Source organism: Exophiala bonariae (genome assembly GCF_035927105.1).
Source record: "Exophiala bonariae strain CCFEE 5792 chromosome Unknown scaffold_23, whole genome shotgun sequence".
Classification (NCBI taxonomy): domain Eukaryota; kingdom Fungi; phylum Ascomycota; class Eurotiomycetes; order Chaetothyriales; family Herpotrichiellaceae; genus Exophiala; species Exophiala bonariae.
In genome coordinates, this window is record NW_027042498.1 from 356,705 (window position 1) to 378,915 (window position 22,211).

Below are 22,211 nucleotides of genomic sequence, written 5' to 3' on the forward strand. Positions count from 1 at the left end.
TTCGACACGATAATGGCGCAATCTCTCAATGCTCAGGTTGCTTTCTTCGAAGAGGCCGCATCAAATCCATTCCTCGTGATGGGACTGGTGGTGACGTTTTCGCTCCTAGCTCGTTACTACGAGTTATTGGCTGGCACTTCCCTGATCATCTCACGACTCCTTTGGCTTTTCGTCGTCATCGTTGCGTGGCTAATCTTCATGGTGCTCATGATCATTGTAAGTACTGTTGTGATCCCTCTGCACTGCGTCGCCAACGCTGTCTGGAAGAAGGGAGCTGGAATAGCTAATGGTTGTGACAAGCATCGCCAAGAACCCGCCAGCAATGGTGACAAGCTCTGGCGGGAAGGATTCAGCGAAGGCTCAAGCTCGAGCGATGAGTTCCTCAAGTTCTCCAAATTGCCAAAGTCTCCCAATTTCCCAGATTTCCCAGATTTCGAGCGAGCCTGCATCTAACCACGACCGTCGAGAGACTGGACAAGGCGCAACCTCGCACTGTGGGGATCTGAATGAGTACGTCACAGACCATACGTGGCTCAAGGCCTGCAAATACCACCAGCCGCCCAGCCCGGTAGGAATGACCCTGCTGCTGGATGATTGTTCATATCTGCGTGGGGGAACAGCAGGACGAGATGTGGAGGACAGGAGACGTGCATATGAACTAGAAAGGCCAATCGCGCGTGAGCAACAATACTCAATCCAATCCAGGCTTGACAAACACAGAGGCGAAGAAATTTCGGACGCCAATAATTCATGGAAATCAGCCATGTCATGAAGTTCAAGATCGAAAGTTTAAAAGAATGACATAGCTGTCGTGGGAGAATATTCTCACGTGTTCAATGTAATGTACTAGAGTTCTAATTAATTGTGATTCTCAAATCCATTCAGAAAACCGGGGTATCAATGCGTCTTATCGTTGCAACGAGTCACCAGACTCATGTTCAAATCACGTCCATTTCATGCATCAATTCAGCCGACCTCGTTGATCGGACCGATTCGTTCCTCCACACCCTCAAGTGGCATTCGGCTCTTCTTTCTCTGCCTGCCTCTAACACTAGCTGAGTCTCGAGCTTTGCGCGCCTGTTGTTGCTGTTGTTGCTGAGTATTCTTCTTCTTTGGCGCCACAGCCGCATTGACAACCTGTTCTGCGAGAGCAGAGATGCGATCGAGGCGGGCAGCGTGTGCTGATTCTGAAGGCTGATGTGTGTCGCTCTCGTCCTCAGTTGGCTCGGCAGCCTCTCCATCGTTGTCGTCCTGCTCGGTTGTCGGTAGCGCGATGTCGGCTGGGTCTTTGATGAAGCCTTCGCGTTCGCGTCGTTGATCATCTTCTTCTCGTAGACGCTTCTCTTCGGCGTCCAACTCGGCTTGAAGGGTCGCGGGGTCGATGAAGTCCTGCTCGGTCAGTTGCATGTACTCGTCCATATCGACAGGTTCTTTTGCTGTAACAGACTCCTGAACCCGTTCGGGGTTCGCTCGCAATTCGATGGTGTATTTCAATTTGACCTGCCGACGCTCAAATTGTGGGAAGAAAGGGGCGATCATGCTGAAATCGGTCCCGAACCAGCGGAGACCTTTGTAGAAGAGCTCAGTTTTCTCATCATCCCACCGATTTCCACGGCGGAGTCCGGCGTATTTCCCCACCGTGCCCTGGTTGACATATTTGTAAATACGGTCATCTTCCAGCGCAACATCTGCATCCTCAATGACTGCTTGCTCAACTCCAGCACCAAATGCCACTTCTCGCGATTCCGCCGCCACAACAATCTGTCCATTAACGATGATCTGCTGCGGAGCATGAATTTCCTCGGCCTGAGTTTCTACCGTGCCGAGTGCTTGTCTTCCATGCCGGCCTTGACCAGCAGCCTCCCTCCGCCTTACAACTTCTTCTTTTCGCCTCTTTTGAATCTCGTCCCAGTTTTCCTGCATCTTCTTCTCGGTCTCGGATTTCCTCCCCACCTTTGTATCGCGAATCAATGCATCCATAGCCACCTCCTCAGGGTCGATCTGTAGTTCCTCCGCATTCTCCGGAGTCGACTGGCGAGAATGGTACCGGCCACCTCTGATCGCGTTTGTGACGACATCCTTGGCTGCTTGCGCAATTCTCTTCGCACGTTTCCTCTTCTTCGTTTGTTTGGCGGGCTCTGGGGTGGTGTCGATTGAGCCCGCACTACTTGGGGGCGCAGATTGTGCTCCTAGAGATCTTGCTCGATTCTCGATGGAGTTTGCAAGCTCTGAAACTGCAGCAGCCTGGCTGGTGGCATCTTGTAACAAAGCGTCTGAAGTGCGTGATCCACTTCTTGCAGTTCTTGACCTTCTCCCCAGAATCAACGCTGCACTGTCCGAGATAGATGGAGTTGGACTTGGCCGTGCAGCTGATTTGGTCTGATCTGTGTGTATTGTTTTTCGTCTCTTTCTTGGGGAGAGGGCATTTCTCTCTGCTTGATCCAATTCAGCCCCGACTTCAGCTTCTCGATCCGAGTCCTCTGATGGCCCAGGGGTCGGCTCATTCGTCTCTCTCCGGCGGGATTTATTAGACTTAGTTGTTCTGACTGCTGGGATGGCCTCTAGCCTGGGCGCAGCTGATAGTTCGGTAGGCCTTGGTGGTGCAGGTATCTCAACAGATGCCACAACCGAAGGAGTACGATTCAGTCGCGGGGAGTCTGGTACGGGTGTGGAAGGAGCCTCGACGGATTCTAGCACAGGAAGAGAGGCATCGGCAGACTCTATATCGGTGGGCAGTTCGGTTGACTCAAGAACGGTAGAAACCTGTGCATCTTCTTGGCTCGAAGCGTGATCACCAACAGAATCACGAGCAGGACTCGCAGCATGACTTTCTGGGGTCAAAGACGGGGGCGCGGTGGGCCGGGCACTCTGCCTCTGAACATTTCGTCGTGGAGCAGTCTTTGGGGTGATTTTCTGGCCAGGCTTGCGGACGACGGAACTGAATGAGGACATTGTAGAAGCAGAGGCTGGGGGAATGGTATTTTGTACATGCGTGTTCACATTCTAGCAGAATGCTTCAAACTGTGTTTCCCACGAAAAGGGAAAAAGACGGACTCTGGAGTATTCGAGCGCAGGGCCAGGATAAACAACTCGAAGCCTGAGTGGGATGCGTGACCTAGAGGCTCATTGTGTGGCGGTGGCGTAGCATCACGTGTTCTGTGGCGGTGGCTGACTAGCGCGATCCCAAAACAATCCATTGAAGGAAGTGGTAATCTTTCAGTTCGGCACCTCAAGCCTTTGTCTCAATTACCCTCTGTTCTTGACAGCCTACTCACTCATCCACAATTTCGCATCCAACCGGCTCACCTGCAACGATAGCCATTATTGGCTTCGTCAAGGACGTTCGTGGCCAGAGACAGCCTCATTTCAAGGTGTTCTAGGACTGATGACGGCCATCGAAGTTCCCCTTTCTCTCTCCTCTCAGCAAAGTCTTGTCAAGATGGATGAGCGTAAAAGACCTAGTCCATATGATCAGGTTGAATCCGCTCCTCCTCTGAAAAAGCACCAGTCTTCTGCCAATGGCGCCTCCAAGGCTCATAAAGATGACGATATGCCTTGGAAGGATGACCTCGAGGTGAGCACCTTTTCTTCAGCCTCAACCTGCGCGCCGTCTCTCGTAACATAACACTAACATCTCTCTTTCGCACAGAGGTTTCAGAAAGATGCCATCTACCGACAAATGCAAGAGTATAGAAGAGAAAAGAACACACTCGAGACACAACTGAAAGAGATGCGAAAAAAGACAAGATATCACGACGATCATCTTCGAATCATTGATTCTTGGTTTCAGCAAGTGGTTGACGAGATCAAACTTGTTTCTAAAGGGAATGATGAAGATGTAGACATGGAGTCTGCGCCACTCCCCTCTTCACTGCTTTTCTCCGATCTTGAACACTTTGAAGAACATCTGCGCAGCCGCTCACGGGAAATCAAGACTGTTATATCGCGTTTATTCGCGCCTTCTCGCTCCTATACGTCGGATGTCACAGAGCTTCAATCCAAAGTGTCTCGGTTGTTGGCCGAGGAGAAAAGTCACGTGGCCGACTTGTCCAGGTTACATGCTGAAAAAGAGGATCTCGAGAATCGACTAGAAAATGCATCCTTGCGATACATGATGGCAGAGAAGAAAATCGACAGGGCCAAGAGCGTCACGGTAGCTAAACTCGAAAAGCAGGCTTTACTGGGTGCTACAAAAACGTCAACAGAAGAAAGCGGTCAGGTCAAGCGTGAAGATAGCGCGGCCAATGGAACCAGCGACAATTCGGAAGAGCTCGCCGAGTTAGAGAAGGAAATGAACAAGACCGTAGCAGCTTCCGAGAAACAGAAGCAGCACCTTGACCGATTGGAGGAGGAAAACGCCAAGCTTACTGCTCAATTGACGGAGCTTTCGACCAAATCAACGCTATTAAGCGACGAAGATTACGCCAAAACTGAATTGTTCAAGCAACTCAAATCTCAGCATGAAGACGTGATCAAAAAGATCAATAACCTCGAAGCCACAAATGTGGAGCTGAGGGAGGAGGCACAGAAGCTACGAGCGGAACGAACGGTTTTCCAGACACAACTGGAAAACGAATCTCGAAATATACTCGCCGAAAAGGAGTCACTTCTTACTACAACAGAAGCTACATTGACGAGGATCCGACACAACAGAGATGAGCTTCTAGCAGACCAAGCGGTCAAGAAGGCCACTCTGGATGAATATCAAGAGGCTAGGAGAAAGATTGAGGATCTCCTTTCGGCGCAACAAGATCGCATCCAGGCCTTTGAATCCGAAAATGAACGCTTGGCGGCGGCATCTAGTGGCATGGCAGTGGATAATACAGAATTAGAGTCTCTAACTGTTGAAGATCTGCGAGCAAAGTTCACCGAGCTGTCGAGGAGTAACGATCTTCTAAAAGTTGAACTTGGGTCGATGTCAACCGCCTTCACAAAAGCATCGAAAATTGCAAGTCAGAAAGTTTCAGATTTTGCGATTCTCGAAGAAAAAGTGGTGCGATTGTCAGCGGAGAAAGCCAAAGCAGACCAAAAATATTTCGCGGCCATGAAAAGCAAGGACACCCGGGATGGTGAAATCCGGACACTTCGATTGCAAAATTCCAAGTCTGGTGAGGCTGTTTCTAGCTTGAAAGAAGCAGAGGCAGCCAGTCGGGCACTTTTGACAACATTGGAAAAGCAATTGTCTGAATTGAAAGAAGTAATAGTAACTAAAACAAACGAACTTCGAACGGTGCAGCAGCAGAATATCACCCAAGGAATGGAGGTGTCCCGACTTCAGGCCCAGGTGACTGAGTTGAAAGGTCTGCTGTCCACAAAAGACGCCAAGCTCGCCACAACCTTGAGTCTGGGTCGAGCAGCCGAAGTCGAAGTCGAAGAACTGAAATCGTCTCTTAAGGATACTCGAAGAAACTTGGATTCCTGGAAAAACAAGAGTGGACAATCTGAACAATATGAGATGCTCCGCCAAGTTGCGTATTGCAACATTTGCAAGCGGGCGTTGAAGAATACGGTCATCAAAACCTGTGGACACACCTTCTGCAATGACTGCGTCGAGGAGAGGCTGACGAGCCGGTCAAGAAAATGTCCCAATTGTGGAAAGAGTTTCGGAAGCAATGATCATATGCGAATCACTCTTTGAAGCAATCCGACAAGAGAAGGACCCGAAGTCCAGCATCTCCGACAACCCCAATACCACTGTACTCGCAATAAATCTCGTCACCCAATCTCAACTCGGATCCGCTCGAAGTCCAATCTTCTGAATGGCCGAGATATAGCATGTGCCCTGAAGACAAGACTTGCTCAACCAACATCACTCGTCTCTCGAAAGCATGCCACCTTGTGTATGAATATAACATAGTCGCTGAGGCTGTGCTCTAAGCGGTGAGCACTCCGCTCTACAGCGCTGAATTGTTGGACACCGACCCGATCGAGGGATATGTTATGCTTGAGCAACATGCATATTTACAATCCAACTTTCCATTGGATCATGATCATGGACACGGACTTGAGGTTTACTTCACCCCCTTAGGTTCGGCCTCGTTAGTCGTGGTTGCGCTATGATGCATGATATCACCAAGTCAATACGACTTGAATGGAGTATTCAGCCACTCGCTGACCGGCGCAGACCAACTTCAAATGCGTTGTAACGTGTTGGAGGCTAGGGCCTCCCGTGTATACCCAGCAGCAGAAGCCAGCTTACGTCCAGGCAGCTTGAAGACAACGGGGGACCAGAATATAAGGAGGATCATGCTCCGTGCACGCAGGAGCAATTCCGTGGGAATACCTGTCGACCCGTACAGGGTGCTTAGCTCCCAGTCGTGCCTTGATCCGATAATATAGTCGTAAACGCTACTCGCTCCAAACGAGTATGAATCATAATCCATTGTCAAAGGCTGTGCATCACTCCCATCTCACGTCGAATCACTCTCAATCATTCATTTCCACATCTCCCGAGTTTTCCACCTTGATGATCTTGATGTCCTGGTCGTTGTCGTTGTCGTCCTGATCGTCCTCATCGACATCATCATCATTGCCGTCGTCCTTCGCATCTCCATCTTTCTCGTCACCGTCGCCTTCGCCCTCTTGATCGTCGTCCCCCTCATTATCATCATCCCCTTCCTTCTCCTCATGGCCCTCCAACGGCGGAAAATGCAAATGCTTCCAGTCCTCAATCTCCTCGGTGACGCTCTTGAGACGGTCGCGAATGCTCTCGACGGCGTACGTGCCGAGCAGCAGCCGCAGCGGCGGATAGCTGCAATGCCCCAGCTGCCAGACCAGCTCGGCGGCCTTGACGACGCTGGTGTTCTGATGTTCGCCGATCCACTGTAGCGTGCGCTTCGCATGGCCCGCGGGCGAGTCTTTCGCCATGTACGGCTCCGACGGCTTGGCGACCTTGAAGTGCCCGAAGATTGGCAGCTTGACGCCGTTGGCCATGGTGTGCACGTCGTCGCGGCGCAGGTGGCCCGGTTCAACGAGGGTCGAGCGGATGTCGAAGCCGTCAACCTCGTACAGCATGCTCTCGATCAGCCCCTCGACGGCGTACTTGCTCGCGCAATACGGCCCCTGGCCCGGCACGCCCAACGCCCCGGATGTCGAGCTGAAGATTAGGTACCGCCCGGCCTGGCGTTTGCGGAAGTAGGGCAGTGAGAGCTGGATGATGTTCAGCGTGCCCATGAAGTTGGTCTCGAATTGGTTGCGGATCTCGGCTTCGTCCTGGTCCTCGCACGCCCCGATCACACCATACCCGGTGCAGTTGGCTATGATGTCGAGCCGTCGGAACTGCCTCATGGCCTGTTCGAGTACTCTACTCACCGTGGAGCGGATGCGCACGTCGCATAGGAGTCCCAAGTAGCGATCTGAGTCGTCGTGCCACTTCTGCATCGATGTCTGTGAGTCCACGTGGGACTGGCCCACAGCGATGGCGATGTCACCGTGCTGTAAGGCCGCTTTTACAATGGAGCGTCCCATGTGGCCGGTCGCGCCGAATACTAGCCATACCTTTTGCTTGGGTGGGTTGGATGGTCCTGGTGGTTCGGTGGTCTGCGGGAGTGAGAGTTTGGATATGTCGGATGACAAAGTCGTGTTTAATGAGCGTTGTGTTGATGGTGAAGACGGGTTGTTATTGGTGTTGTTGTCTAACGACATTGTGTTTGAAGATTGACCAGGGACTCTTGTTTCCAGTTCGAATACCAGTTCAATAACAAGCTGTCGAGCTTTGGCTCCTCTTCCTGGCTCGTACTGTAGCCCTATCCATCCAGAGAAACACAAATTGACTAGATGTGATTGGCTTCCATGTGCCGGTCAGCATTGATCACCCCCCTCCCAACATCTGCCGTGGATTGTGTGTGGTTTGCTGCTTCAGCGGTGGTAGTAAGCCCCTTAAATTTATGAGTACAAGCTCAGTTTTGGAGTACCCACATGAGCAGCAATGAACGACGGCGTATGTTATTGGCTTGGTGTAAAAGGACAGATCAATTACCCGTGTGATATGTTCTGGATGTGTTCTCGAGCAAGAAGCGGAACAAGATGTGTTAAACGAGTCATGGCAATCCTGAGAAGCCCTAACCTCAGCTGCTGAAAGGCGTACGCCATAGCCGTGGGGGCCCTGGGCATCGTCACTAGGTCTTGGAGAACCGCAACGTCCTTGTGGCAACTGGCAAGCGCAAGTCGCTTGGGGGCGTTTGGTCATGCCTAAAAAGCGGCAAGGCGCAACGTGATTTAGGCGGGATTTCGCAGCCACTCTGGGTGCATCCTTGATTCCCCGCACCTGCGTCAATAATGGCCTGCAATGGCATCACTGGCAGATGAAAAAAAGTGGGAGGCAATTGCGCAAGACGGATGCCCAGTCAGTCTGACCATTCGTAAAACACTCTTCTTAAACGTGCAATCGCTCGAGCACCTTGAAGATTACTTAAATCTCTCACATTCCCATATCGCAATATAGGACTGCCAGTCAAGCATTCTGCCCACTCAAATATCCGACCTAGCAACCCTATCGTCCTATTGCGATCTTTGACCAAAATGAAGGCTTACTGGTTTGACAACCAAGAGGTATTTGCGACCCAGCAATAACAATTCCTGTGTTGATATCATGGGCCCTAATATGCGAGTGCTTCCCAGGGAGACCAGCGTCTAACCCATGACTCTGGTCGCGAAGTTGAAGCCTCATATTTGGCCAAACTAGGTGTGTTATACCACCATGCACCTGAAGTTTCCACGGTGGACACAATCGCCAAAGACCGCAGCTACAAGAACCGAGATGAGATCACTGTCAGTCCCTCGGCTATGGGCGATATATACGAGGACAAAGTCAAGTCGTTCTTCCACGAACACCTGCACGAGGATGAGGAGATCAGATATATCCGAGACGGCGCAGGCTATTTTGACGTGCGAAGCGAGGGAGACGAGTGGGTACGCATTCGGTTGGAGAAAGATGACCTGATCATTCTACCCGCCGGTATCTATCATCGCTTTACAACGGATGAGAACAATGTAAGTGTCTCGGAATCAAGGGGCGATTAAAGTGAAAGATACTAATGATGGTCAACTTTTAGTATATCAAAGCCATGCGGTTGTTTAAGGATGAGCCCAAGTGGACTCCACTGAATCGGGGCCCTGACACGGATGTCAACAGTCATCGAGCTGAGTACTTACAGTCGCGAGGTGCTTGAATGCCCTAGTAACGATACACTACAATTCCACTGTACTTGATGTTGATTTGTATGTGGTCAATCTTTGGGGGTTCATCTTTGATCCCAGTTCGAAGGCGAATAACCTGCAAAAGACGGATATGTCTTTCCATTGCTGACATTCCATATGAAGCTCGTCAGCCTGAAATCACGTGCGATACCTGGAACGCCTACAGGCTCAACAATGTGTGTATATCATACCACTGGTCACCAGCCATTACTCTGTGGAAGCCTCGGCCTTCTGGAGCAAGCACGTGGCTAAGGATAATTGCAGACAGGGGCCGCAACCCGTTAACAGTCATTCGTGAATGAAATGTGACACGCTATTCCGAAGGCTAGAGTGATATACACATATATAATCTTATTCTTTTCCGGGCACGGATTTGATCAATCACACAGTCGAAGTGAAGCCATGGGCTGCCCGAACTAGGGAGCATCGAAGCCCCAGCGTCCAGAATGCGATCATCTGTGCTCGTATCGAGAAATGGGCCACAGACTGAACGTGTTTAGTACCTGGCATCCACCTAGGGAGCAGCTTTTTCACCGTAGTCAGCCTAGAGGATGACCAAGGATCGTTCTTCGGGTCCACAAAGTTACCTAAGACGCCCTCTAACCTAGTCGATATCTGAATCCCAGCTCCCACGAGTTGATCCCCAATCCGCTTCCAACAAAATTGGACACCTATTACTTTGTACGTGCCTAGCAGGAGGACGACCTCGGCTGTCTTGCACCAGAAAAGGGTTGGATTCTGTGCCTAAAGAACATGCGACGAGTTCACTGGCCGAGGCACCCTCCACGCGGGGTTCAGCCGCTTTCGACCCGACATCGAAAAAGTCAGCTAATCGGTTGATGCCTCTCGATTTGCGGCCCTGGGAAAATTAGGACGATCTAGTTAGGCTGTTGACTAGCGGTGTCTAAGTTCGCGAGACGGATGTGTTCCAGGTCAGACATCCTCAGAAGAAGCTCACCTAACGACCTGGGACTCAACAACTAGTTACTATTGCTGACACATCGTTGCCTGACTTTAAGACATCACCACAACGACACACTAAGTACAAGGCGTGCACTGCCCTGTTCGACACCGAAGCTGATGAGCGCGTTCGAGGCTCCCTCGTGTCCAGTAGTGACAAGCTTTTTCGTGCGCTAGAGATGCACAACAACCTCGCAAAATAAAAGGTATCTTCTTTGATGTCCAGAAGCCCAGGGCGACATGGCCACGGCCACACCCAATCCGAAACCGGGAGGAGCAGACGGCAAGGGAGGAGGCCAAAATAGCAATTCACGCTTCATGTTTGTCGAGTTCTCGGCGCCTTCAGAACCCGTACCCAAAGGCACGAAGAAACGACGAGGCGGTCCTAGTGAGGTCCGCGCCCATATCACCAAGGAGTATCATCGAAAACTACGCGTCAAGCGTCTGGGCGTGCCCAAGGCTACCAAAAGTGCTTCATCTATCCCAGATGGAAATGACGAGGTTGAGGAGCACGCTGGTATTTCGCTACCAGAACGAACAAGGTCGGCTTCTCTGCCGGATCCGACAACCCCGCTCGACGGAGAGTATCAGGAAGAGAACGACCATGAGAGAAGACACTCGCACAGCGACGCCATCATGCGTCGTGAATCCACGTTATCATTGAGAAGTACTTCTGCAGCCACCGAGACAGCAATCACCACGACATTAGCACAGCACAGTGAGGTCAGGCTGAGCTTGAGTCGATCACCAAAATTGCGTAACATGCTAGGTGAAGGACGTCTTGACCCTTTCAACGCTCTGCCATCGCAGGGCTCCATGCCAATGTTCATAAACAGGGTTCTAGACCACGGTAAGTTTGCTCCTTGACATCTTTAGGAGCATGTTGTGCTTTTCCACGTTTGCAGACACGCTTCCTTGAGTTATGCTCTTTCAAGAAACAGGACCGCTATCTTACCACCACCGCACAGAAAGCTAGCTAACAGACGTTCCTCTTCTCACGCACAGCTCTCGTCCACTCATGGCCCAACACGGTCCCCGCCCGCTCGCACTCAAACATGAACCCTGTACAAGCAGCGTGGTTCCGCCTGGCGATGGAACACCCTGTGGCGTTCCACAGCTTGATCTACGCGACGACACTGCACATGCTGTACCTGCACCGGGGCAACGAGATCGTGGCCGACGCACCGATGCTACGACTCGTGCACAAGACCCGCACGATCGAACTGATCAAGGACGCGCTGAGCCTGCAGGACTCGCATACCCCGCCCAGTGACGCCCTCATCATGGCCATCGCCATCCTCTCCATCCACGGCTCCAAGGACAATGTCGTGCATCCGCATGTCCACCCCACAAGTCCGCTGGCCCAGGCTCAGAATCTGCATGTCTACGGAAATATGGTCAACGATGATACGCACGTCCAGTGGGTCAAGTACATGATCATGCAGAAAGGTGGGCTTGACGGTTTGAAATTGTATGGTTTTGCTGATACTATGGCTTTGTAAGTCACCTTTCTCTCTCTCTTTCCCACCCTTTCGTGTACCTACGGTTTCGTGATCGAGAAGTTGTCACTGAACACACCGGCTCCTTGTCTAGATGCGACGTCTACTTCTCGACCAAGCACGTCTGCCCACCGTCATTCCCATTGCGGAAAGAACCAGAGTCTCTGGTCCTGAGCGGCAAGCACATCATGGACGACATCTGCATCGACCTTGACTCGGAGCTCACCACTGGCTTCAAATACTTCCAATTTACACCTGAAGCATGCGAATTACTGTCGGTATTGGATGCATTTTCAGAACTCACTGTCGCTCTAGATCACTACGCTAGAGGTGGCCCAACTGCTCCAGATCTAGTGGATCTTGTCGACGCGCGACATGCGGCACAACATCGTCTACTAGCACAACTTCCACCGCCACAGTCAAATTTTCTGGAAGGGGATAAGAGTGTGCTTCATGCATGTCGGTTGGCAACACTGATCTTCAGTGATATGGTTATCTTCCCTCTCCCGCCAACACAAGGGGTCAAACATCGCCTTGCACCTTTACTTCGTCACACACTGCAGGCATGCGCTATGGCTTGCAACTGGGAACTCCATGCTTATGTGCTTGTATGGGCAACCACCTTGGGCGCCATTGCTGCGACTCATTCGCACGAGCGAGGCTGGTACGTGGAGAAAATGGTTGCTCACGTTCAAAATTTGGGCATCGATCACTGGTCCTGTCTCAATTCCATATGCTCGAGGTTCCTATGGTGGAAGCCCGTTTGCGCGGAACCTACGGAGAAATTGTGGGTGGAAATGTTTCCCACGATTGGGGATATCACCTGAATGCCCAGACAACGATTGGGAGGTATGTATGTCCAATAGGGTAGAAGTTGAGTGAACAGCTTCAGAATTCCTAAAATCCCAGCAAGATGAAGCTTTTTCAAAGGCAGAAAGCTCGCGATGCCATGATTTCACGCGGGTAAAGCCCCAGGCATCGTCCTCACAGCCTGTGGGGTGGGAGCATCTTCCTCACCCATTATAGCTTGACTGTTGGCTCGGGCACGGCCACTGCGAAATCGGAGATTCTCGAAAATCTTCTCCGTCTCCTCCTGAGATGGAAAGCCATCGTCGGCACGGGTATCTCTTCGGCTCACAAATGATGTAGCCCGATGTTCGTCCTGGGTCGAGGGTCGGTCATCTTCCTGGCCCTCCCTTACTCTGACCTTACCCATACGAGGCCATAGACCCGGGAGAGGCACGACTTGGACTCTAGGCTCCACGACCCTTTCTTCGAACCAAGCGTGTGCTCTAGCTTCGATGAGTTGTGCGATTTTGGGTACATCTTGCAATCGAGTGCGAGAACCAATCAAACTTCGGACAGAGAGATCTAGACGATAGTCTGGAAGGAAGGAGAATGCAAGATTTGTTTTGGGATTGCCAGCGGTCGAGGGTTGCTTGGCCTTGTCCTTAATCGTTGGGTCGTCCGGTGTAGCAGGCACAAAGCTGATGGACAACGTGCCGGAAAATCGGACCACTGAGACCGCCAGAGCTACTGGCAGCACAGCAGAAAGTGGCTTGGGATAATTCAGGATAAGAGCAGTTTCGATTGCCAGAGTGAGATTATCATCAGACAGATCTACATCCATCAAAGCCTGCAATCTTCCCCCAGTGGCACTTGAAGTATCGTCCTCCACAGACATGACACGTACATTGCTGAATATGGGAAATTCCTCACCCATAGATATCTCAGTGATTTTGATTTTGTCCATATAAGATGGCCGCTTGTCCGGGTTGTTGATGGCAGCCTCGAGGCTCGCGATAATGGTAGAAGAACCTCCAGCAGAGCCATCTCTGAGGTTGTACGCTGTCTGCCGGTATTGGGCAATGGTCTGTGCGATCAAAACATTCAACCAGTCGAGACTCTCAGGTTGATGGGTGGAATGGGCATTTTTCCCATGGCCGCGGGTGGGGATTTGGTAGTACGTCTTTCTCAAGATCGAAGCTATATCTGTAGCAGTTGTCGGCACAGGCCTTAGCACATTCGTTGCACTGGCTTTATTTCGAAGAGATTGCGGAGCGGAGCTCTTGGAGGATGCTAGGTTATGCAGTGAGGGGGAGCGAATGTGTTTGGTGGTGCGAACAGATGATCGCGACGGGACTGGAGGAGCTTCGCCGAAGATGAAGAACTTTATGAACGCTCCGATTAGGAGGACAACGGAGAGCTGACCGAGGAGCAGGCCTTGGGTGAAGGTCAAGGTTGAGGACATGGCTGCGGATGAGAGGACGCAGCCATTACTGAAGAATAGAAAAACGGCACAGTGATGCTATTGGTCTGTAGTTCATTATAAAGTCAGGGTCATGCTTTCGGCCAGCATGATATAGTTTCTCGAGCTGTGTACATTGTTCTAGTTGTCGTATGTCGAGTTGTGTGTGTTTTTTGGGTTTTGAATTTCGGCAGGAGGGAACACTCAACCGACGTCACTGTTCCTTCCTCACCCAGGTTCGGTCAAAGCGATTATTATGATCCACCGTACCGAGCAATTCAAATGACGCGCATCGAGTACACCTGCTTTGCAACATCGTGACCATTCATGTAAGATAGTCAAATCTAATCATACGACACGGGAGATCGGAATTGTTCTGAGTACTTTTCTTCTGTATCATGACTTATGAGAATTTGATATATTAGATCCAAAAGCTGGTAAATTGCGGTGGAGGAGAGAACCCAATTTCTCCCAAAAACAGTCCGCGGGCAATGCCATATCTGATCCAGAACTAAGATTTATGATTTGTTTGCGATCGAACGAGCAGTCCAAAGTCTACTTCAGTTGATCATCATTAGTTGTTATCATTGGTATCACGTACTGGCCGGCCTCCTATTCGTCGATAATGGCTTTACAAATGCCCGAGCCAACAAATCCTCCCCTCCCATTAACAGAGTACAAAGTCTTGTCCTTCGATATCTACGGCTCGATCATTGAGTACAAGGCACATATATTGGACTCTTTTCAACCTCTTCTGACACGGCTGCCGCAATCTTCACCATATCTAGACCCGACTCCCTTGGCATCCACAGTTCCGGATTCTGCCACCGTTGGCTCAATCGAATTCCTGAAACTCTTTCAGCGGCAGGAGGATGCGATCAAGCTCGAAAAGCCGGTGAAGCGATTTGATGAGATCCTGGCTGAGATATGGAGGCGCATCGTCAGGGAACTAGAGGTCGAGAGCACCGAGGATGAGGCCCGACATTTCGGCAGCGAATCTGTCATCCAGTCTTGGCCGACATTTCCTGGCACCCTTGAAGCCCTCAGAAAATTAGATAAGCGGTACAAACTCGTTGCTCTCTCCAATATCGATCGGTATGCCTGGGCACAGACGGAGTCATCGCCAGTAAGTCGGCTTGGTGAGGTCAATTGGTGGAAGATTTTCACTGCAGAAGACTTCGGTGAGGATGCCAAAAGGGCAGATGAAATCAAGCTGGAGACTGTAATCCATTTTGCTAAAGATAATGGCATCAGAAAGGAGCAGATTCTACACGTTGCGCAAAGTCTCGGTCACGATCAGGCACCGGCAAAGAGGTTGGGTCTCAGCAGCGCCTGGCTTGTAGGTGACGGACCTCGATGGGGCAAGGAGGCTGAAAGCAAGATGGTTCTCGAGAAGAAATTGGTGGGCTACGCATGGAAGTTTCAAGATTTAGATGGCTTTGCCCGGGAAGTCGAGCGTGCCTTTTCTTCCACTCAACCAAGTGCGATTGACTATGCAGCACTCATGTGATGCGTTCGACTATCATTCCAAATCCGCTCATCACTTAGTACTACTTAGTGCCTAAGGAGTCCTTCTTCAGGTATTCTAGGTTGTTGGCGCCAACGAAAAACTAACATACTTTGGGTTTGCCTTATGATTACTTAAGTAGTACTTATACAGGACTAAATAGTACTAGCGCATTCAGAATACCCTAGTAAGAATTTAGAGATATTCGTGCCATCTACCTAGGTACTTACGAGCTCCAAGCCGGCTTCACCTCAGCTTTAGACCAGTTCTAGACCAGTTCTAGACCAGTTCTGCTCGGTTTACCCTACTTTCGCTCCCTGACCAGGCTGATTTAAATTGGATTCAAAGATATCTTTATTGTACTTGGTGCTTAGAGTTATCAAGTTTCGTACTCAGTCAGTAGAACTCTAAGAACTAACAACCCTTGTCGAGCCTTGAGCTAGGTACCGTGAGGCTCGATGTAATTTGAGTAATACTAAGTACTTAGTAAAGCTTTGGAGTGTCAGGCGAAGAGATATATAAAGAGCGGCAAGAGTCATGTAAGTATTCGTGACCACTGCAGTCTTCTCTGCAGCGTTCAAGGCCCAGGCTGCTGTGAGATTTTTCCAGCATATTAAAGTTCTCACAGCAGCCTGAAACTTGAACGCTGTCAACTACTAAAGCACTAAGTACGATGGTTGATAAAGGGCCCAATGTCCACAATGCTCGGGTCTATACGTTTGACTCGAGTGCTTCAGCAGCGGCGTGCGTTTTGACTCTGGATCTCATGCTCAGCGATGGCCAGCAAACGCGGATTGTGACGGAAGAGGCCAAGCAACGGATTTTGATCAATCGCTGGGTCAATCGCTTCGATGTAATATGATGGTCCTTATTATCTCTGATAAAAGTCTCTCCCAAGTTCGCCAGTTGTTCTTGAAGAGGGAAGGGATGCAAATTTAAATGTCAAAGATGGTCTTTTGCATTATCTTCGTCGCAATCACAGTATCACCTCCAACAAAATGGAGATACCTAAGTAGTAACTACTTGACTTTTCTCGACAGTTGTCAATATCAAAAGCGCGTGGCCGTGATGAATAGCAGCAGTAATATTGTCGAGGATGCAATCGGCTCGGAAGAGATAGTACAGTTGTATAACAACTCGCCTTTTCCCAGTCTCGTCGGCCAATTTGCTTTCTAGATTCTGGCGTATCAACTAGCACGAGTTTGCATTTTCCTCGTCGTTTCAGGTAAGCAGAGGTTGAAAGGGCAAGACTCACCATAGTACTAAGTACTTGATGTTGATGTTGCTTTGTCGTACATTCCTGACCTGATAATCCCCCAGTTCCACCAAGAAAACTCGTTCGATGGCAAAATGGACTTTTCCCACTGCAGTGTGTTGACAGCAAGTCTTTCATAATAGCGGTCGCTGAAGTGAAGTATACACTTGGGACAAAGGTATCTCGCAAAAACGATCGTAAGTACTTATCGCTATTGATCGGTGGTGTAATATTGATTGTCAGGGCATTAAATGGATCGGAATTAAGTACCTTCATTGAGAATTGATACTGCTTGCAGTGTCCATTGGAATCGCCCAGCTGGCGCAATCCTAAGCCTCGACCTTTCTTCCGGTGTACATCTTTCCTGAGCAGAGATATCTGTTTCGAGTCAAGCTTGGTACTAATATTGCAGTCCACGACGTAGGCCTCCGTATACTAGCTAGTGAGTTCCGACCGCTCATAGCCCTTCCTACTAATGGCAATCGGGAATCGATGGATATATGGGTAGGGCAGTCCTATTTAGCTTATTGTCAATTCATACCTCGCCTATCGAGAAAAAAGTGGCTTGTTTTCTTTTTGCATTGGGATAATGCGGCCCGGAAAATCAGTCTTCGAATCAACGGCTCTTGTGCGAAAAGCCAAACCCGGCGATCAAATCAGTAAATATATGGCTTGTGAAGCTAACCCGGGCCTTGTCTAAGGCATAGTGCTCTGCTCGTAGGCTCGAATCGGGTCAATTGTTAAGCAGAGGCGGTACGGTGAGTAGATTGAAGCCCATTAGTCTCCCATTGGGTGGCTGGACAGAAACTCCGAGGCTTGGGCGATGAATCGTGTCTTTGTAATTGGTAAAAATGGACGCTGGCTGAATACGAATTGATCGCAGATGAGTACAATGGTTAAGTACTTACTTACATACTGAAATGGGCTCGATCCACGTCTAGAACATTGCCGAGCAGGGTCCAATGCTGTGGTCCAATCCGGCTTGAGGTCAGTCATTAGAAGATTTTGGGAAGCACCTTGGATAAATAGTATAAGAAATACATACTCAGTGGTTTGGTCAGGTATCTCTTTTCGCACATACCACGATGGATTTTCACAGCACTTCAAAGAGGGCAAGAGAGCTTTGGATGTTCTTGCACCTTGTTAAGACCTTGGAGCTGCAATCAGTAAGACTCCCGAAGTTTCATTGTAAGAGAACAATTCTCGGTGGTGAATGTTACATCGATCGTCATGAGGGAGCTCTTGTAGATGATATTCTGGAGAGTGCCTGTAGACCTATATCACTGCAACCACATGACACGAGCAACCGAAGATTGACTGAAACAACGCGTGCATGGCACACGATACCAATGAAGGTATGATGGTTCGATGTCTGTCATGTTTAGCATAAGAACAACTGCTGGAACGGGACCCTTCAGCTTTCCTACGAGGTAGATACTAAGTATGTATTTGAGTCGAAATCGAGGAACGCCAAGCCCTGGTCAACAGACCCATCTTGACCCATCTTGACAAAACGTCGAAACTGATTTCAATCATATTGCTTGAGACTTATCCTCGAAGCACAGGATTTAAATTCTGATCCCGGAACCTTCGAGGAACCCTATCCTGATCGACCCCAGAAGGCGAATATGGCCTTTATGAGAAGACAACGCACGAATTAGCAGTGCAGAGTATGGCTCTTCATTGACTCTTGACTGCAAGCTCACACAAGGACTTGGAACTTGAACCGAACTAGCCTTCATGAACCCCATTGATCTCCTTTCGGCGCCCCGAACATTTCGTGAGGATCTCTTCAAGGCGGTGGCATGGCTTTCAACTTTCATATGGCTTCGATTTCTGTCGCAGAACTTGATCGTAAACAAAGTCGGCCATCCGTCAATGAGTTAGGGAGAGTCTACATCCAACAACTCAAGGCATATAAATGGCGTTGCCAAATGTCAGCACAACGATGGTCGCTACCTTAACACAATCATTGGCCAATCTTCATCTTTCATTGGCGAGGCTTGACTCCATACGTCTCTCGTTTCGACTATACTCTGGCTAATCACCATTCATTCCAGCGATGCTCCGGCGGGGCCGCCCATTCTTAGGTACCTATTCCATCCAGAGATCGATTACGGGTGATACTCTGTCATTACAAGGAGACTTGATCCTCTTTTGTCAGCAATTGATATGGGAAATTCCACCTTCTCCCTCTGGTTCATGCCCATGCCTGCACGTCTCCCTTGGCATCCCGCTTGTTACACGAGGACCGACCTTGGCATGACGCCGCCTCGGGGACGATGTATATAAACCATTGAGAATTTTGGAGCGGGTATTCGTTCACCCAGGAGTTCTTCTCCGGTAAAAACTTCACGCGGACCGTCAAGAGGACGATGCAGCGGAAGGGTTATCTGAGATAGTGTCCTGCAGGATACGTGGAGCGGGGCGGTTGACTGGGGAAAGGAGAACGAACTGGACCACCCTCTTTTCGCCTCCACCCCCGCATTAAAGGATCCGGGGGGTAGTGGATGGGGGTTTGCTAGAGATCCACTGCCCAAGTTCCAACAGTTGATGATACGTGGCTAAGCTCCACATCAAGGAGCTCTTGGCAACATGGCGCCCGCACCACTACCCTCGTGTCCAACCTTATTCGCCCCGAGGCCATTCATACCACCATTTTGATCTCACGCCCAGACTTCTCTGACACTCTCAAGCAACACCGACCCCGGACACCATGTTGTAATTCCCATGTTGTTTGTCCACAAGGTGAGCGACCCTTTACCTTAATTCGTGGGTGCGTCGATCTAGCTCTCGTCTGCAAGGGAAGTCTGTCCAAACACCACTCATATTGGTTGCCAATGCAGCATATGGTCATTTCCTGGCACACAATCGTTGGAGACATATCGACTAGGGACTGTGGGAAGGGAACTCCTCCACGCTGAATGTTATACATGTACACCTCGTCCCATCGATCATCGTCTTTCCTTCTTCGTGGCAAGGACATCTCTGGCAGACTTTTTTCTGTGCCTTCCTACCTGCCCAACATGAAGTTCATTAACGACGTGAAAGAATCTCTGCGTACCGATGTCAACTGGGACCGTGCTGGCAGGTATTCCGTCATCGGTGCCAAAGCCGCCCCTGCCGCCGCCGCTCAATACCTGGTGGACAAAGTCCCTATTGTGGGATGGCTACCCAAATATCGTCCTCGATGGATCATCAGTGATGTTATCGCAGGCCTAACCCTCGGTATCATGTTGATCCCGCAAAGCCTTGCTTATGCTGCAATTGCTACAATTCCCGTCCAGCACGGGTTGATGGCAAGTTGGTTGCCTGCCACCGTTTATGCCTTTATGGGCACGTCCAAAGGTCCGTTGATAGTCTTTTATATCCCCTATACCCTCTTACTAACCCGTCCAGATCTTTCCACTGGTCCAACTTCACTGATTGGTCTTTTGACTGCTGAGGTCGTCGAGTCTCTCGAGCCAGAGGGCTATGAACCTGCTGCTATTGCCGCTGCAGTTGCCATGTGGATGGGAGTCTACTCTATGATGCTTGGTTTCTTGAAGCTGGGGTTCCTCCTTGAGTTCATCTCAGAGCCCGTTCTCACCGGATTCATATCTGCCGCCGCTATCATCATCGGTTCTGGTCAGATCAAAAATCTTATTGGACAAAAGGGTATCCGTTCCGGATTCGCCAATATCGTACATGACACATTTGTCAAGTTGCCTAAGGCCGATGGCGTCACTGCCGCCATGGGCGTAACGGGCGTTCTACTTCTATGTTTCCTTCAACATGTGGGCACCAGATGGGGTAAGAAGAACAAGGTTGCCTGGCTAATCTCGATTACTCGCGCCTTCACAGTACTCGTACTATTCACTGGCATCTCTTACGCTGTGAATAAAAACCGTGGAGAGGATGACTATCTCTTCGCTGTCACGGAGATGACTCACAAGGGCATCATTCCACCAGCCATCCCACCTTCAGACCTCCTGGCGAAGACTCCAGCAAAATCCATTGCCGCTTTCATTGCCGCGTCCGTTGAGCACGTCGCTATTGCTCGTGCTTTTGGCGCACGTGGTAATTATCTGACAGATCCTTCCCAAGAATTGTGCTATCTGGGAGTCACGAATTTCTTCAACTCATTCTTTACCGCTATGGGTGTTGGTGGTGCGATGTCACGTACCGCTGTTAATGCTCAGTGCAATGTTCGCTCTCCTCTATCAGGATTTGTGACTACCGCCGTTGTGATCCTATGTTTATATGAGTTGACAGGAGCACTCTATTGGATCCCGAAGGCCACCCTCGCTGCTATCATTATAACGGCTATCTGGCCACTTATTGGTAGCTGGAGAACTTACTACCACTTCTGGAGAACATCATTGGCAGACTTCATCGCTGCAATGCTAGCCTTTTGGTTGACATTGTTCGTCGATGCAGAGATCGGTATCGGTGCTGGTGTCGGCTGGTCCATCGTCTACTATCTTCTCCGTATGGCTTGGATGCGTACGCGCATCATTGGCAGTCACTCGAATTCCGCAATCGTCAGGTCAATTGACAACGCACGAGGCATGCCAAGCCATATTCCAGAGGATGTGCAAATATTCAAATTCGAGGAGAGCGTCTTTTTCCCGAACGCAACAAGAGTCAAGAACCAGCTCGTGGACGGAGTTCAAACCTATCATGCACCTGCTTACTCATCGGCAAATGGCGCTGAGAAGGACCGCATATGGTCTGTCGTGGGAGAACGACGAGTTCAAAGGCTTCGGAAGAGGGCTGGCCTCGACATCAATACCCTTCCACCAGTACGCATCGTCGTGATGGACTTCACCAAAGTCACCTATGCAGATGTCACGGCGCTTCACGTGATGAAGGAGGTGTTTGCCGAAGTAAAGAAATATGCTGGAGCCGACTGCGAGATCCGGTTTGCTTCGATGGCAGAACCTATCAGATTTCGATTCGAACGTGCTGGATGGGAGATGATCGACGCCGACTCGTCGGATGGAAGTGGTAGCGAGAAACCCGCAGGTGCCAAATCAGTCCGTTTTTACCGATCTGTTGCAGATGCCGTGGAAAGGCGGCCAATCCTCGGTGAGAGTATTGAAGTGGTCACCAAGGGTGATGACGGAACCACGGAGCACCGAGAGAAGGTATGAGATTTTTGAAAAACCTCAATCTATTTGTCTCGTATGAGAGAGTGTGTATACTGAGTCGTTGCAGGTGAGCCAAACGCCACCCACGACGGAAGAATTTAGTGAAAAGGTATAATGAGCCAGTATGATTTGCATGCCATTGGTGACAATTCCAAGCGTGTCGTTCATTTTGCTGGACATGGTGATAGAAATTGCCAGAGCAGTGATGTATCTATCTTGTGGCCCATGGCCAAACAATTTATCCGTGATTCAGACTGAGCTTCTTTCCGGTAAACGAGAATTTCATGGGTGAAACCGGGATTTTGAAGTCCTTTATCTCGAAACTCTGGAGAAGGAGCCATTGCAGTGGTCCACCTTTTCGATAATCGGACTTCACTCCGTGGACTCCTAGACATAATGTTTGCACTGTAAG

The 22,211-nt window shown here is 50.0% G+C and overlaps 9 protein-coding genes across 9 annotated transcripts; 6 read left to right on the forward strand and 3 right to left on the reverse strand.

Annotated features, from left to right (window-relative positions):
- Positions 1-12: 12 nt before the first annotated feature.
- LTR84_006179 (uncharacterized protein) lies at positions 13-453 on the forward strand (the record flags this gene model as incomplete). The annotated part of the gene is made up of 1 exon (XM_064849740.1): positions 13-453. One exon carries the CDS (start codon positions 13-15, stop codon positions 451-453), a length of 441 nt encoding a protein of 146 aa, XP_064703495.1.
- Positions 454-966: 513 nt separating this feature from the next.
- LTR84_006180 (uncharacterized protein) lies at positions 967-2,952 on the reverse strand (the record flags this gene model as incomplete). The annotated part of the gene is made up of 1 exon (XM_064849741.1): positions 967-2,952. The coding sequence occupies one exon, from the start codon at positions 2,950-2,952 to the stop codon at positions 967-969; it is 1,986 nt and encodes a 661-aa protein (XP_064703496.1).
- Positions 2,953-3,439: 487 nt separating this feature from the next.
- On the forward strand, positions 3,440-5,638 carry LTR84_006181 (uncharacterized protein; the record flags this gene model as incomplete). The annotated part of the gene is made up of 2 exons (XM_064849742.1): positions 3,440-3,574; positions 3,650-5,638. 2 exons carry the CDS (start codon positions 3,440-3,442, stop codon positions 5,636-5,638), a joined length of 2,124 nt encoding a protein of 707 aa, XP_064703497.1.
- Positions 5,639-6,426: 788 nt separating this feature from the next.
- On the reverse strand, positions 6,427-7,644 carry LTR84_006182 (uncharacterized protein; the record flags this gene model as incomplete). Its single annotated transcript, XM_064849743.1, has 1 exon — positions 6,427-7,644. The coding sequence occupies one exon, from the start codon at positions 7,642-7,644 to the stop codon at positions 6,427-6,429; it is 1,218 nt and encodes a 405-aa protein (XP_064703498.1).
- An 876-nt stretch (positions 7,645-8,520) lies between these two features.
- Positions 8,521-9,170, forward strand: ADI1 (1,2-dihydroxy-3-keto-5-methylthiopentene dioxygenase; the record flags this gene model as incomplete). The annotated part of the gene is made up of 3 exons (XM_064849744.1): positions 8,521-8,550; positions 8,620-8,991; positions 9,054-9,170. The coding sequence occupies 3 exons, from the start codon at positions 8,521-8,523 to the stop codon at positions 9,168-9,170; spliced, it is 519 nt and encodes a 172-aa protein (XP_064703499.1).
- A 1,228-nt stretch (positions 9,171-10,398) lies between these two features.
- Positions 10,399-12,484, forward strand: LTR84_006184 (uncharacterized protein; the record flags this gene model as incomplete). The annotated part of the gene is made up of 3 exons (XM_064849745.1): positions 10,399-11,008; positions 11,164-11,656; positions 11,752-12,484. The coding sequence occupies 3 exons, from the start codon at positions 10,399-10,401 to the stop codon at positions 12,482-12,484; spliced, it is 1,836 nt and encodes a 611-aa protein (XP_064703500.1).
- A 128-nt stretch (positions 12,485-12,612) lies between these two features.
- LTR84_006185 (uncharacterized protein) lies at positions 12,613-13,908 on the reverse strand (the record flags this gene model as incomplete). Its single annotated transcript, XM_064849746.1, has 1 exon — positions 12,613-13,908. One exon carries the CDS (start codon positions 13,906-13,908, stop codon positions 12,613-12,615), a length of 1,296 nt encoding a protein of 431 aa, XP_064703501.1.
- A 622-nt stretch (positions 13,909-14,530) lies between these two features.
- Positions 14,531-15,415, forward strand: LTR84_006186 (uncharacterized protein; the record flags this gene model as incomplete). Its single annotated transcript, XM_064849747.1, has 1 exon — positions 14,531-15,415. The coding sequence occupies one exon, from the start codon at positions 14,531-14,533 to the stop codon at positions 15,413-15,415; it is 885 nt and encodes a 294-aa protein (XP_064703502.1).
- A 4,278-nt stretch (positions 15,416-19,693) lies between these two features.
- On the forward strand, positions 19,694-21,802 carry LTR84_006187 (uncharacterized protein; the record flags this gene model as incomplete). The annotated part of the gene is made up of 2 exons (XM_064849748.1): positions 19,694-20,015; positions 20,067-21,802. 2 exons carry the CDS (start codon positions 19,694-19,696, stop codon positions 21,800-21,802), a joined length of 2,058 nt encoding a protein of 685 aa, XP_064703503.1.
- Positions 21,803-22,211: the final 409 nt, after the last annotated feature.